General features: G+C 39.1%; 1 protein-coding gene across 7 annotated transcripts in view; it reads right to left on the bottom strand.

Moving 5' to 3' along the window:
• RAPGEF4 (Rap guanine nucleotide exchange factor 4) overlaps positions 1-15,725 on the bottom strand; it is a 315,899-nt gene that overhangs the window by 42,179 nt on the left and 257,995 nt on the right. For all 7 annotated transcript variants that reach the window (XM_043894163.1, XM_043894162.1, XM_043894166.1 and 4 more), the window contains 2 exons: positions 15,442-15,530; positions 10,967-11,045 (listed from right to left, as the gene is read on the bottom strand). In XM_043894163.1, coding sequence (XP_043750098.1) covers positions 10,967-11,045; positions 15,442-15,530 — 168 coding nt within the window. The remainder of the gene's footprint in view (positions 1-10,966; positions 11,046-15,441; positions 15,531-15,725) is intronic.

The raw sequence follows: 15,725 nt of genomic DNA on the forward strand, positions 1-15,725 counted from the left end.
AACCTATCCCCCAAAGCCCTCAAAGAAGACAAAGCACATATAGAAGGTCAAGATTTAATGGTTGCAAGCCTTCCCGATCTGAGAGCCAGGAAGGCAGGATCCGTAGGGTCTGAACTAGACCCCCTCTGCCATAGTTTTAACCACTTCTCTTGTCCAATGCCTGTTGCTTTAGAAAGCAGTGTTAAAATTACTGATGATTCAGATCCTAACTTGAGGTTTCTCATTATGGTAATGAGACCTTTCACATCCAAGAGCATTAAATCAGAATCCTTCAGCAACATGGATGGACCTACAGATTATTATATTAAGTGAAGTAAGTCAGACAGAGAAAGACAAATGTATCACTTACATATGGAATCTAAAAAAAAAAATATACAAATGATTTACATATAAAATTGAAATAGACTCACAGACATAGCAAACAATCTTATGGTTACCAAAGGGGATAGAGGAATGGGAAGAGCTAAATTAGGAGTTTGGGATTAATATGTGTGTGTGTGTGTGTGTATAGTGTGTGTTTTGGTTGCTAAGTCGTGTCCAACTCTTTGTGACCCCATGGACTGTAGTTCACCAGGCTCCTCTGTCCATGGAATTCTCCAGGCAAGAATACTGGAGTGGGTTGCCATTCCTTCTCCAGGGGACCTTCCTGACCCAGGGATCAAACCTGGGTCTCCCACAATGCAGACAGATTCTTTACCATCTGAGCCACCAGGGAAGCCCAATATATATATATATATATATATATATATAAAATAAATAAGTCCTGCTTTTTTAGCACAGGGAAGTATATTCAACATCTATTAATAACCTATGATGGAAAAGTATCTGAGAAAGAATATATATATATATATAAACATGCTGTGCTTAGTCACTTCAGTCGTGTCTGACTCTTTGGAATCCTATGGACTGTAGCCCATCAGGCTCCTCTGCCCATGGAGTTCTGCCATGCCACATTGAAGCCGTATTCTTTACCGTCTGAGCCACCAGGGAAGCCCAAGAATAATTGAGTGGGTAGCCTATCCCTTCTCCAGGGGATCTTCCTGACCCAGGAATTGAGCAGCAGTCTCTTGCACTGCAGGCAGATTCATTACCAGCTGAACTACCAGGGAAGCCTATATATATATATAGGAATCACTTTGCTCTACACTTGAAACTAAAACAATATTTAAATTAACTATACTTCAAAAAGAAAAAAATGAAAACAAATACAAAAAACGGAATCCTTAAGGGCAGGAACCATGTCTTAAACTCATTGTGAATCTGCATTTCCTAATAAAGGACTGGGCACATGAAACACAAAAAGCGTGGAATGTTTACCTTAAACTATTCAATGACACTGTTTGGAGTGCTACATATAATAGTATTTTCTTTATATTTCTCCCCCCTCCCCACCCCAATCCACAGCTCTTTAAAGTGAAAGTTGCTCAGTTGTGTCTGATTCTTTGTGACTCCATGGACTATACAGTCCATGGAATTCTCCAGGCCAGAATACTGGAGTGGGTAGCCTTTGCCTTCTCTGGGGGATCTTCCCAACCCAGGGACTGAACCCAGGTCTCCCACATTGCAGGTGGATTCTTTACCAGTTGAGCTACAAGGGCTAGGTAGTCTATACCCTTCTCCAGCGGATCTTCCAGACCCAGGAATTGAACCAAGGTCTCTTGCATTGGAGGAAGATTCTTTACCAACTGAGCAATGAGGGAAGCCCAAGTGAAAATCACTCAGTCGTGTCTGACTCTTTGCGGCCCCATGGACTATACAGTTCATGGAATTCTCCAGGCCAGAATACTGGAGTGGGTAGCCTTTTGCTCCTCCAGGGGATCTTCCCAACCCAGGAATTGAACCCAGGTATCCTGCACAGGAGGCAGATTCTTTACCAGCTGAGCCACAAGGGAAGCTCTTTAAAACTATCTAAATTACCTTTAATTCCATTTTGTTGAGATATTAAATATAAATCATAGATATATTCTAAATAACTTCATATTCAATGTCACCAGGTTAAGTCTACAACAAATACCAACTTCTGGTATATTTTTTAAATAGAATATTTCAGTTATTGGGTACTTAGTCCATAGGACCACAGGCTTTTAGAATGACTGAATCTTCATTGAATCAGACCAACTCCTTTGACATCACAAAATCAAATGAATGAGGACAATCTGGATCTGTTTTCAACGAGGTATTTGGACTGGGACTCAGAAGAGGTTAAGGCCACAGAGCCTTTCTACCCCGCCAACAGCAGGTTTAATATTCCATTGAGTCATTTTCCTCATGCCGGCTCTGCTGTTCAAACACTATAATTATTTCATATATTTTTACCTAGTTATTATCTTACTCACCACAGGCACCTGTAATTTTTCTGTATTTTTTTTTTTTTACTGCTCATTTACTTATTCTTAATTCAGCTAATAATGGTTCCACGTATTAAAATTATCATGGGGAAAGTAAGTGAAAACCTCCTAGGATGTAGAGGCAGCAGATTCATTACAGCCTACAACAGGGAATAAAATATTATGTATACTTTTTGCAGTAAGTACATGCTAATTATGCAGCTATTTATAAAACACTTATCAACATTCAAACTGATACTCTTCAATGTTGTTGTTTTTTAAAACCCTGCTTTGCATGCAAGATCTCTGCTTGAAGCTGAAAACAAACTTTGGGGGTCATCTGCCCACTGACTCAACAAAGCTTTTCTATATTCTTTACCTTATGCTATATTCGTCTCATGGTGTACAATCATTTGTTTATAGAGGGGCAATATTTATAAGGGACGTTAAGGTTTATAATGTACTTTCACACACACAGCCTTATTTGATCTTCACAACAACCTGGTGAGGAGGGTAGGGCAGGTATAATTACCCCTATTATACAGGCAGGGTTCAGAGAGGTTAAAGATAATTGCGAGCTTATAGGATGTAAGTTTTAAACACGGGTCTCCTGACTTCAGAGCTCTTGTTCTTCCCACTGTATTATGGGCCTCTTTACTACCCAGCTTGTCTTTTGAAGCACCTCCTCTCCCCCATCCTGGGCACTAAGTCTATTCCTTCCTTGATGCAACATGTGCTTGGGAACTCAAGTTCTGGAATTTGACTACCTGGGTTCATCTTGCGGCTTCCCCACTTTTCCGTGAGACCAGTCTCCATCAGTAAATTTCCTAGGATAGCTGTTGAGGAGGAGATGAGGCAATACTGGTGAACCATGTAGAACATATCTCAGACATACTAGGTGCTCAGTTAAAGGTTAGCGATCATCAATATTATTACTGCCCTACGTCTGGAAATCAGAATCTTTAAATGGATGGTTTTGGAATTCTTCACAAGACCTGGCATTCCTGGGTTGATCTCTGTGATGAACACAGCTGCTCCTCTGTTTGTGTGTACCTATTAACTTGGAGCTCACAGAAGCTCTTCTTACTTATTTTCTTACTCAGAATTTTTTTTCTCACTGATTTTCAGAATTCTCTGTTTTTAGAAGTCTTTAGCTCTTGGCTATTTTTAGTTTTAGTCAGGGGCTTGTACTCATAGCAGAGCAGTTAGGACTTGGTCTAACGCAGCACATTGCTTAGGTTCAAATATTGTCCCAACCCTTGTTTTTGTTGTTGTTCAGTCACCCAGTCGTATCCTACTCTTTGCAACCCCATGGACTGCAGCATGCCAGGCCTCCCTGTCCCTCACCATCTCCTGGAGTTTGTTCATGTTCATTGCATCGGTGATGCCATCCAGCCCTCTCATCCTCTGACACCCTCTTCTCCTTCTGCCCTCGATCTTTCCCAGCATCAGGGACTTTTCCATTGAGTCATTTGTTCACAGCAGATGACCAAAATACTGGAGTTTCAACTTCAGCATCAGTCCTTACAGTGAGTATTCAGGGTTGATTTCCCTTAAGATTGACTGGTTTGATCTCCTTGCTGTCTTAAGGGACTTTCAGGAGTCTTCTCTAGCACCACAGTCCAAAGGCATAAATTCTTTAGTGTTCTGCCTTCTTTAAGGTCCCGCTCTCATAATCATATATGACCACTGGGAAGACCATAGCCTTGACTATATGGACCTTTGTCGGCAGAGTAATGTCTCTGCCTTTCAACACACTGTCTAGATTTGTCATTGCTTCTCTGCCAAGAAGCAACTGTCTTCCGATTTCATGGTTGCAGTCACCATTCGCAGTGATTTTGGAGCCTGAGAAGAGGATATCTATCACTGCTTCCACCTTACCCCTTCTATCTGCCATGCAGTAATAGGGCTGGATGCTATGATCTTAGTTTTTTTTTTTTTTTTTTTAATATTTAGTCTTAAGTCAGCTCTTTCACTCTCTTCCTTCACCCTCATCAAGAGGTTCTTTAGTTCCTCCTCACTTTCTGTCATGAGAGTGGTGTCATCCACATATCTGAGGTTGTTGATGTTTCTCCTGCCTACCTTGATTCTGGCTTATACCTCGTCCAGCCCAGCGTTTCTCATGATGTGCTCAGCATACACATTAAAGCAACAGGGTGACAGCAGAAAGCCCTGTGTACTTCTTTCCTGACCATGAACCAATCAGTTGTTCCGTACAGGGTTCTAACTGTTGCTTCTTGACCCACACACAGGTTTCTCAGGAGACAGGTAAGATGGTCTGGTGTTCCCATCTCTCTGAGAGTTTTGCAGTTTGTCATGATCTACAACACTTACTAGTAGGTAACTTGGAGCACATTATTTATCTGCTCAGTCTCACTTCCTTAATGCAAAAGGAGTACACATCTCCCAGTGTTAATATGAGGCTGAGAAAGATACATATAAAATATTTTGTAGAACATCTGATAATATAGTCATTTTCTTTGAAAGAGGATAGTATGTTCATAGCATCATCAAACTAAGGCTTCTTATTTGAAATAAACTCTCAAATTGCCCATCTGCAGGAGTAAATTGCTCTCATAGTGACACATAGATCAAAACTTTTTTCAGAAACCAAGTAAGGGACTATTGGCTTCAACAGAATTTAAGCTGACAATCTTCCTTAGAAATGCAAAGAATATTCCTAAAAACATGGCTTTAAGAATCTGATGCCCTTTTGTAAATCTTGATTTACAAATTTTGGTTAGTGTTCCTCTTAGAGAATCCAAGTAGGCTTATAAAGAGAACATCCCCAGATCATATTCACAAAGAAATAAGAGATGGATACCCTGCCTTTTCAATAAAGAAACCTATTATATTTACCCTGTATAAGGCAGTTTTAGCTAAGAGTTAGTGTTCAGTAAGTATTTGTGGAATTATCTGAACAAAATGATGGAGTTTTATTTGCATATATTGATTTCAAAAGATCTATACATATACTGGTAGGTGAAAGAAAACATATTTTTAAAAAGCATGTATAACATGATCTCACATACATAAAATTATACATGTATATAATTTCTTAAATATTTTTTCATAATTCAATGGTGAGATACCAGGTGAACTTTGTTCTCTTTTTCTGTAAATTGAATTTTTCACAGTGAGAATGTTCTATTTTTAATGATGACCAAGTCATCTATATTTAGAGAAATGATATGAAAAAATTAATGGCAGAAAAATGGCTCTGTTTGTTTAGTAACAAAAATACATAATTATTTAGAGTATGACCTGTCCTTATATTTCAAAGCATATATCTAAATGTATAGGAAAAAGACTGAAAGGCTACATATCAAAATGTTAACCACAGTAATACCTGGTAAGGTTATGGGGGGGTTAATTTTCTTTTTAAAGACTAACAGAAAATTGAACTGTATTTTAAGTGCAGATTTTAAAGAAACTAGAGATGAAAAGTACAGAAATTGAACAAATATAATTTAAGAAACTCATTATAAAGCACTTGTATTCATCAGGCCAAATCATGTCCCAAGCATATCTAATGAATAGAGTCTCTCTCATTAGCACATAAAAGGCCTGAAATATTAATGTTAAACAGAGTTCTACCATCGTCTCCTATGCTAAAGGCAAAATTGGAGGAGACGCACAATGTGGATTAAGGACAGAAACAGACGCCAGTGGCTCAGGGCTCAAGTCTTTTCTGTACTAGTAATTACCTTTCTCTGAGCAAATCATAATTTTTCATTATCCTAGTTTATTGATTTGGAAAAAGAGCAGTGAAAATACTGACTTCTTCACAGGGCTACTATGAAAAGTCACACATATTAACAAGTACTTTAAAAACACACAGCCAAATCAATGCACTTAATTTAAGTGCTCTAATGGAACGCAGTTAGGTATTTTACTATCCCTAAATCCCATAACAACATGGGTATTAGCCCACTTGTTCAGTTTTACATTCTAGCTCCCTGTCACATGAGGACATGGTGCTAAATAGTTTATAAGTGTTGTTTTTTTTCCCTGACTGTTCATCTTCTATTTCTCCACTTTCTCTATTTTTCTTTATAGGCAGTCTCTGAAAAACTAGTCAGTGAAGTGCTTTGCCTTCCTTTGACCAAGACATCACCAGTCACCCAAGTTACTCCCAGGGATGTGGGAATGAGGCAAGGGCCCAGGAAGCTCAGCTGGTCAAGAATCCACCTGCGGTGCAGGAGACCCCCGTTTGATTCCTGGGTCGGGAAGATCCCCTAGAGAAGGGATAGGCTACCCACTCCAATATTCCTGGGCTCCCCTGGTAGCTCAGCTGGTAAAGCATCTGCCTGCAATGTGTGAGACCTGGGTTCATTCCCTGTGTTGGGAAGATCCCCCAGAGGAGAGAACAGATACCCACTTCAGTATTCTTGCCTGGAGAATTCCATGGACTTTAGCCCACCAGATTCCTTTGTCTGTGGGGTCGCAAAGAGCTGGACATGACTGAGCAACCTTCACTTCCACTTTACGCTAGCAGCTGTTCCTTTGTCACTGCCCCCAAGGTTCCTTTCTAAGGCCTGGGCTCTAAGGATTCCTTCCATTCTCTGAGTTACCCCATCCTTTTGATGAATTCCCTTATTGTTTAAGTCAGTTACAGTTTGTTTATGTTACTTATGATTGAAAAAGAAGCTTATGTAAGGAAGCTATAGAACATCTCTCTGGAGCCAAACGGACTAGAAATTGAGTCCTTAGCATGGTATAAACACACTTACACACACATGACCTTCAAGGATACAGCCCTTTCCATTTGCCTGCCAGCAGCAGGATGCCTTCCTGGCCTCCCAGGCATTACAGGACAGTAATTCTTGTTTTATTCCCAGTATCTAAGGATGGGACTTGAGCTGTCCTATATGGCAGCCACTAGAAATGGTATGGACCTAACAGAAGCAGAAGATATTAAGAAGAGGTGGCAAGAAAACACAGAAGAACTGTACAAAAAAGATCTTCCTGACCCAGATAATCATGATGGTGTGATCACTCACCTAGAGCCAGACATCCTGGAATGTGAAGTCAGGTGGGCCTTAGAAAGCATCACTATGAACAAAGCTAGTGGAGGTGATGGAATTCCAGTTGAGCTATTTCAAATCCTGAAAGATGATGCTGTGCAAGTGCTGCACTCAATATGCCAGCAAATTTGGAAAACTCAGCAGTGGCCATAGGACTGGAAAAGCTCAGTTTTCATTCCAATCCCAAAGAATGCTCAAACTACTGCACAATTGCATTCATCTCACACGCTAGTAAAGTAATGCTCAAAATTCTCCAAGCCAGGCTTCAGCAATACGTGAACCGAGAACTTCCAGATGTTCAAGCTGGTTTTAGAAAAGGCAGAGGAACCAGAGATCAAATCGCCAACATCCACTGGATCATCAAAAAAGAAAGAGAGTTCCAGAAAAACATATATTTCTGTTTTATTGACTATGCCAAAGCCTTTGACTGTGTGGATCACAATAAACTGTGGAAAATTCTGAAAGAGATGGGAATACCAGACCACCTGACCCACCTCTTGAGAAACCTATATTCAGGTCGGGAAGCAACAGTTAGAACTGGACATGGAAAAACAGACTGGTTCCAAATAGGAAAAGGAGTACGTCAAGGCTGTATATTGTCACCCTGCTTATTTAACTTATATGCAGAGTACATCATGAGAAACGCTGGGCTGGAAGAAGCACAAGCTGGAATCAAGATTGCCAGAAGAAATATCAATAACCTCAGATATGCAGATGACAACACCCTTATGGCAGAAAGTGAAGAGGAACTAAAAAGCCTCTTGATGAAAGTGAAAGAGGAGAGTCAAAAAGTTGGCTTAAAGGTCAATATTCAAAAAACGAAAATCATGGCATCTGGTTCCATCACTTCATGGGAAATAGATGGGGAAACAGTGTAAGCAGTGTCAGACTTTATTTTTGGGGGCTCCAAAATCACTGCAGAGGGTGATTGCAGCCATGAAATTAAAAGACACTTACTCCTTAGAAGGAAAGTTATGACCAACCTAGAGAGCATATTAAAAAGCAGAGACATTACTTTGCCAATAAAGGTCCGTCTAGTCAAGGCTATGGTTTTTCCAGTGATCATGTATGGATGTGAGAGTTGGACTGTGAAGAAAGCTGAGCACTGAAAAATTGATGCTTTTGAACTGTGGTGTTGGGAAAAGACTCTTGAGAGTCCCTTGGACTGCAAGGAGATCCAACCAGTCCATCCTAAAGGAGATCAGTCCTGGGTGTTCACTGGAAGGACTGATGCTGAAGCTGAAACTCCAGTACTTTCGCCACCTCATGTGAAGAGTTGACTCATTGGAAAAGACGCTGATGCTGGGAGGGATTGGGGGCAGGAGGAAAAGGGGACGACAGAGGATGAGATGGTTGGATGGCATCACCAACTCGATGGACATGAGTTTGAGTAAGCTCTGGGAGTTGGTGATGGACAGGGAGGCCTGGCGTGCTGCGATTCATGGGGTCACAAAGAGTCGGACATGACTGAGCGACTGAACTGAACTGAGTTACATGTGGCCATTTACATTTAAATTAATAAAAATTAAATAAAATTAACAATTCAGTTCCTCAGTCATAGACCCCAATTTCAAGGCTAGTGGCTACTGGGCTGCACAGATACAGAACATATCATCACTATAAAAAGAAAAAGTTCTATCAGATACTTTATTTGGTTTCAACAAATTAGGCCCACTTTGATTTTAGCCAACTGAAGCACAAATAAATATGTATCATGCAATAAATTTCCAAGAAATGTTGTTTTTAAACTCTAAAGGATAAGCTTTTAAAAGTGTTAAGTTGTGAAGGAAAAAAATGCCACACCCCAGGCTTGGAATCCTAACACCTGCATAAATCCTAGTTCTGCCACTTGCCTTGGACATGTTTGTTTTTGAGGCTCAGAATTCTCACTTTTAAATAAAATTGACACTAATCCAATAAACTCCTATAAGGATAAAGAGGTATAATATGGGTCACTGGTGCCTGGCACATAAAGAGTTGTTTCAAAATAGGACAGTTAAGAGAATCTAAGTTCTCACAGGGCAGGGTGTGAAGGAGGTGGTCTGAGGACACTAGGTAGTATGGATGGTACCCAACCATCCTGACTCCCTCCATCTCTGAGAAAAGTTAGGATTGGACATCACAGGCCTCCCTTGACTCTACTGTCCACTTTTCCTGCCTTCACCACCCCTCAACATCATTACCCCCCACCTCCACACCTAGGCATGGTGCAGACTTTCCCTCTAGGATCTTCTACTTTTAACACAGAGGTCAATGCTGTGAATGATTGAATGCTTCAATCAATTCTGAAGGAGAACGAACTAGCAAGTGAAGAAATACAAATCTGCAAAAAGACTATAAGCTCAGTATTTGGGGCTCTGAGCTGTCAAGATGATATAACTTGGTCCATTACCTTCTCTCATCCTTCTTTTGGTTTTGTTTGCCTTAAGCTTATCAACATGTTAACTGTTGGGGGAAAAAAAGTCTACACTCAATGGTGGTTTTCATTTTTCCTTCCAAAAATCTCAAAGGTCTAATAATGATTACCATGTATGGAGCTAAAAGAGCACAGAGAGATCCTGAATGTGTTAATTTTACTTGAGAAAAACTGAATATGAGCCAGAAAGAATATATAATATATTTAAGTCTCATTAAACTGTCATTACTTGGAAAGATAGTTTCCAGGCAAATAAACACCCAAATCTCACTCTTGCAGCATCCTCTGAATAGCATATTCAACTCCAATCTCCTATTCTCACACATTCTGTTGACTTCAAAGAGAATTATGAACAAGGAAATGAGAATCAGGTAGGGCAATTATAATTCTGAAAAAGGGAAACATGCCAACATTGATTGGATTGCTTAGAAAAAAAGAAAGTTATTCTCCTTCCATATATTTAGCTGCTCAAAAAGGCCAAAGTGTTTGGGGGCCTACATTTTTGCTGCTTTAAAAATAAAGCAGAATTGGAAAATATACTTTCACATTCCCCCAAAGTTGAGGGTTCCACTTATTAGGATTTCAAGTTTTATATCCTTGACAAAAGTCAATGGGATAATAATAAAAACAGCCACAAAGGGATAAATATCAATGTCTAGAGGATAGGGTTGACTAGGATGAATGTGAAAGAAAAGTGGCCCCACAATGACAACTTGTCTATATTTCAGCAGGTTAGTGGTCTGACTGATACTACAGCTTAGAGGGACACGAACAGATCATGGTCCATCCTGCCAGGTGTCCTGACAGAGGTACACAGTCTCCAAGCTTAGGAAGTGATCCCTAATAATACTCCCTAGTAATATTCTTCACCATCACCTTCTCTAGTCTACCTCCAGGATATGTATATTTCTCATCAGCGTCACCTTCCTTAGATAAATTGGCTCATGTTTCTCTACACAGGTAATAAGGAGAAAATCCTTAAACATGGCACATGCCAAGGAGAGATCAGAAATCTGTGGGGGGCTAGGTGGGGAAACTACTGATGTTTCAGAAACTACCTTGTCAGAGTTTGACAAGGGCAGAAAGCCTAATTCTGCCTCGGTCATAACTTACCTTGAGAGTATGGGATGAGATAGTGGCCTTATATACATGGGAGGTGTCATCAAGGGAACAGACTTTTCACAACAAAAGGATATTGGGCCACCAGAGCTGGGCAAAGCTGGGTATTTGGCATAAAAACACAGTGCATCATAACAAAGTCATTTAAAACAGAATCTGCAGGGGAGAAAAACAAAGCAGAAAAAGAAATTACATTCTTGTAGAAATGTTGAGGAAAGCAAGAGTATGTATTCATTTGTTCTTGGCCAATGGTTCTTATATGTTGGCTTGGGGTATTGTGCTTTTACTATATAAAGAAGCATTGCATATGAAAATAAAAAGATTAACAGAGCTTGAGATCAAAACTCAATTTCCTTAGGACAGTGGACAAAAAGTACAGTAAGTTTAAAAAGAGACAGACTTGTAATAATGGCGCTGGTCACCTTAGCTACAATAAATGAAAAAAAAATATATATATATAATTAAAAAACCACACATGGGCAGTACCATGTATGCAGAATTAAGATATTGCCATTTCTTTGTCTATTTTACACCATCTGTCTTTTGTCAATGTCTATTTTCCTTATTTATTTTCTACCTTCAATTTCTAGAAGGAGCAATAAAAGATGAAAGGGTGATAGAATTATGGAAAAAGGACATGGTAAGAGCAGAGAACTGGTGAGGGAAACAAAAGCAGACAAAAAGAAAAGGAAAAGAAAAGAAAAACTGTGAGCAATAACTGAAGCAAAACAAAAGCTCTCTGGTAGATTAAAGTGGTATATGTCTTATATTTGAAGCTGTTTTGTAGATAGGTAAGCAGGGAGATGGCAAAAGAAATAAGGCAAGTCCCCCCAAGTATGCTTCATTTTGAATCTGATGCTGGTTCTTCATTGCGAAGACAATATTATCCAAGCAGCCTTAAGGGGAAAGCACATAAAGACAGATCTAAAAGCCTTAAGAATATACGTGTTAAAGCTTTGGAATCCAAGATGCTATGGGGGTTTTCAATTAGAAAATGAACCACCATGGCTGAGATCTGTGAAACTCACATAATTTTTCAAATAGAAAATGGTGAGAAATGCAAAATTTTTAACTATATATACTGAATTTCCAATGTCTGTGTTTTAAATTAACAAATATTATCAAAGTTGGAATCAGTGACTAAAGGTTTAATCATTACACTCACTAAAAAAAACTGATAATTGTCATACAACATTATGTAAGTTTAAAGTACCCAGTGTATTGATTTGATACATGTATATATTGCAATCTGATTACCACCTTAGCTTTAGTTAATATCTCCGTCATGCCACACAATACCATTATACTTATTTAAATATAGGTGATGACTGTAACCCAAAGTTGTCATTACTAGGTGTTATGAGTCATTTCAGTCTCATTATACTGAGCCAGAGAACATGCTAAGGTGTCAGATAGAAGCTGTATGGAGCTTTTTTTCTTAAGTATGAAAGGATGTTCACTGGCATGTCTGAGTTTAACATCTAGGGTCACCAGTATATGTTTTAGATATAAAGGATTTCTCTGAGAAGAGAAAATGTTTGCTTATAAGGTTCCCAGAGGCCTGTGCTAGAAAGCAATTTAAATGCTGTTAAAGCAGAAATTTGAGTAGGGTGCTTCAAGGCTGGAGAGCCGGTCAGTCAGCGTGGTAATCACCCAGCCTCCACATCTCAGTGTGACTTTGTTCTCTACTCGTTCTTTCTCATACTTGAGAGCTGATTCAAAAGATCCTCATACCAGAAAACGACTTCCCAAGTCACTTAAGGACTAATGCTGGTCATAGAAGTGTAAGTCTAGGAAACCAATGGTTCTTAGGCAGAAAATACATGTTTTGGGGTATATTAAGAGAATGTCCTATCAAACCCAACAATGTTATTTTTATGATGTAAACTAGTTACACTATCAACTCTGACATCTCTCACTGTATTGGAAATCTATAAATGCCAAGGGTCTCCCACCCCACTGCATCCATGAGTTCCATGGGTCTCTACTAAGATAATTTTTAGTGTCCAGGATGACCATGTAACAATTCATATTTTGATTGTGAGGAAGATACTGATTTATTCCTTCCATCTAATCCATGAGTATTACTTGCAAAAATAACAAAATGAGGAAAAAACTACAGGAAATAAAGTTCAGTATTAAAATATAATGAGAACTTAGTTCTAATATCAAAAATGGAACAGTCAGGAGTCACAGCGTATGCAACAGCCATGCCGTGCACTGACCTCTGGGCTTCCGGTTCTTAAGAAGCAATCATCTAGTCCCCTCCTCTTTCAGAAGTGACTTTAAAAGGAAGAGTATGTTTGTTCCTCACGGGTAGTAAAAGTCTTACAGATCTTTTCTTAGATACCATCATCTCTAATGCACTAGAATGTTCCTTTTTGGTCAAAATCACTTTAGAGAAGATGCTGGTTTTTTCTATTATGCAATCACACATTCTGGGCAACAGTTAATCAGAGGGGAAAAATCTGCTGTATTTTTCCTGACCTCGGGTCCTAGAAATATGATTTATTTGAGGTTATGTTTGCTTCTTGGAAGCAAGTTATCCCCTTGTAACTGATCCCTCAAGGATTTCCTTTTTCAAGAAAAGATCTTATCACATTCTCCTTGCTCAGACATCTTCAACCACTTCCTCATGCTTAGCTTCACATCTAACATACTTGAAGATCTGGACCCTAATTCCTAGACCCTATCTTCTTTCTGACAGTTTGGTGTATATGATAGTCTAGCAAAGCCAGACCATCTGGTCCTTCTTGTCTCTTTCTCGGTCAGCACTCATGTTGCCCCTCAGGATGGAAGGCTTCCATCTCCAGTCTGTAGTCACTGATTACCAGCCTTCCTTCAGGGACATTTCAAAGCTATTTCCTCTGTGACACTCTGCCTGGTCCTCTCAGACTTTTGATCAAGTAGTTTGCATATTCCTTTTTGTCCTCCAGGAGGTTATAAGCTTTCTGAGGACAGGAGCATGGTTTCTTATTCACACTGCTTTGTCCATAGCGTCCAGCTTAGCGCCAGCCCAAGAAGTTCCTCAACAAATACTGAAAATAAGTGCTCTGGAAACAGAGATCCTGGCTTTTCTATCTATTACTCCCCAATTAATTCACTACATTAAAAACCTCAGATAGTCTATTTATCTATTTATTTAATTTTTCATTTATTTTTATTAGTTGGAGGCTAATTACTTTACAATATTGTAGTGGTTTTTGTCATACATTGAAAGCAGTAGTATTCTTTTTTTTTTTTTTATCAGATAGTCTATTTACACAAAATAAGAAACTAGAATGAGAAGATAAAATAAGAAGTTAGTACAGTAAAATACTTTTAGAAGGAATAATAACAACAACAACAATAATGCTAACTTTACCTTGAATATAGTGCAAAGATGACAGAAACAGATTTTGAACCACCACCAAGATTTTTGGACAAATATTTGAACTTCTTTTAGTGAGAAATCTTCTATGGAGCTCAATGCACTTAAAATATTAGCCTATTATTCTGAGAGACAGGACAGTAGCAAATTATTTTTTTTTAAAAAGAGCTGAATGTGGGCTGTTCCAAAGTCACACATAAGATGGTAACCAAAGTAGAGAAGGATATCAAGCTCTAATAGTAACAGTTCACTGGTGAGATTCATCTCATTCACCATCAAATCTCTGTGTAATAGATAACATGGCTAGTTATCTATTGAACAGTGGTATTATTAGTTGATTTTTTTCCTCACCATAAGACATGCTGAAGTCCAAATCCCCAGGACCTCAGAATGTGACCTTATTTGTAATTGGTTAAGATAATGAATATGGAACCTAATCCAATATGATTGGTGTCCTTATAAAAAGAGGGAATTTGGACAGAGAGACAAATGCATGGAGAGAAGATGATGTGAACTGACACAGGGAAAATAGTGTGTGAAGATGAAGATGAGTGATGCCTCTACAAGCCCAGGGATGCCAAAGAATGCCATCAACCCACCCCTCAGCCAGAAGTCAGGCGAGAGATCTCAGACTCTTCCCCACAGCCCTTGGAAGGAGCCAATGCTGCTGGCACCTGGATCTTAGACTTCTAGCCTCTTGGACTGAGAGGCATTCAAGCCACCCCAGATAGTGTCACTTTGTCACAGCGGTCCTAGGAAACTAATATGTGTACAGTTCCGCTCTGTAGCAGTCCAAGAATCTCAGAAAAAACCACTTTACTCCCAGTTGGAGCAAGGTTGTGCCTTTTATGGAGGCAGCTTCTAATCCCTTACGGGAATAGACAGGATTTAAATTATAACCAAATAGTTACCTTTGGAAGATGGGATTTAAATGATAACTTAAGAAATGCCTTTGGAAGGCTACTCCTAACATGTATGAATGAGACTGGGACATCTACAAAGCACAGCCATGATGAGCAGGCAAAATAGGGTTTGCAGGATGCTCTTCTAAAGATCTCACACATGACCCATTTCTAAAACTGCTGTTGATACACATACTGAGAATGAATTCAGAAGTTGTTTTTGTTTTTTTTTACGGTGCTCTGCCTAGATTTAATGGACACAGTTCTTCTAGGTGTTTACCTGTTGCTTCATTTAAAGCTGGCTCAAGGCGTATCGTTTCTAGAAAATGCTCTAAAATTTTTTCAGGTGTTCCTGACATCACAGTATACCTGGACGAGAAATAAAACCATCATTAATTTTTCAAAAGTGGGCAAATAATTGATATATAATTTTTTACATATCTAAAGATTTTTTGAGATCCCAGAGAACCATACTGACTCAACTCATGACCCATATGGTAAAAAAAAAAGTTCATGTACCTCATCAAAATCACACAGGAAGGCAACAGAAAAATCACAAATTGA

This window comes from Cervus elaphus, chromosome 33, assembly GCF_910594005.1.
Source record: "Cervus elaphus chromosome 33, mCerEla1.1, whole genome shotgun sequence".
In the NCBI taxonomy this organism is placed as follows: Eukaryota; Metazoa; Chordata; class Mammalia; order Artiodactyla; family Cervidae; genus Cervus; species Cervus elaphus.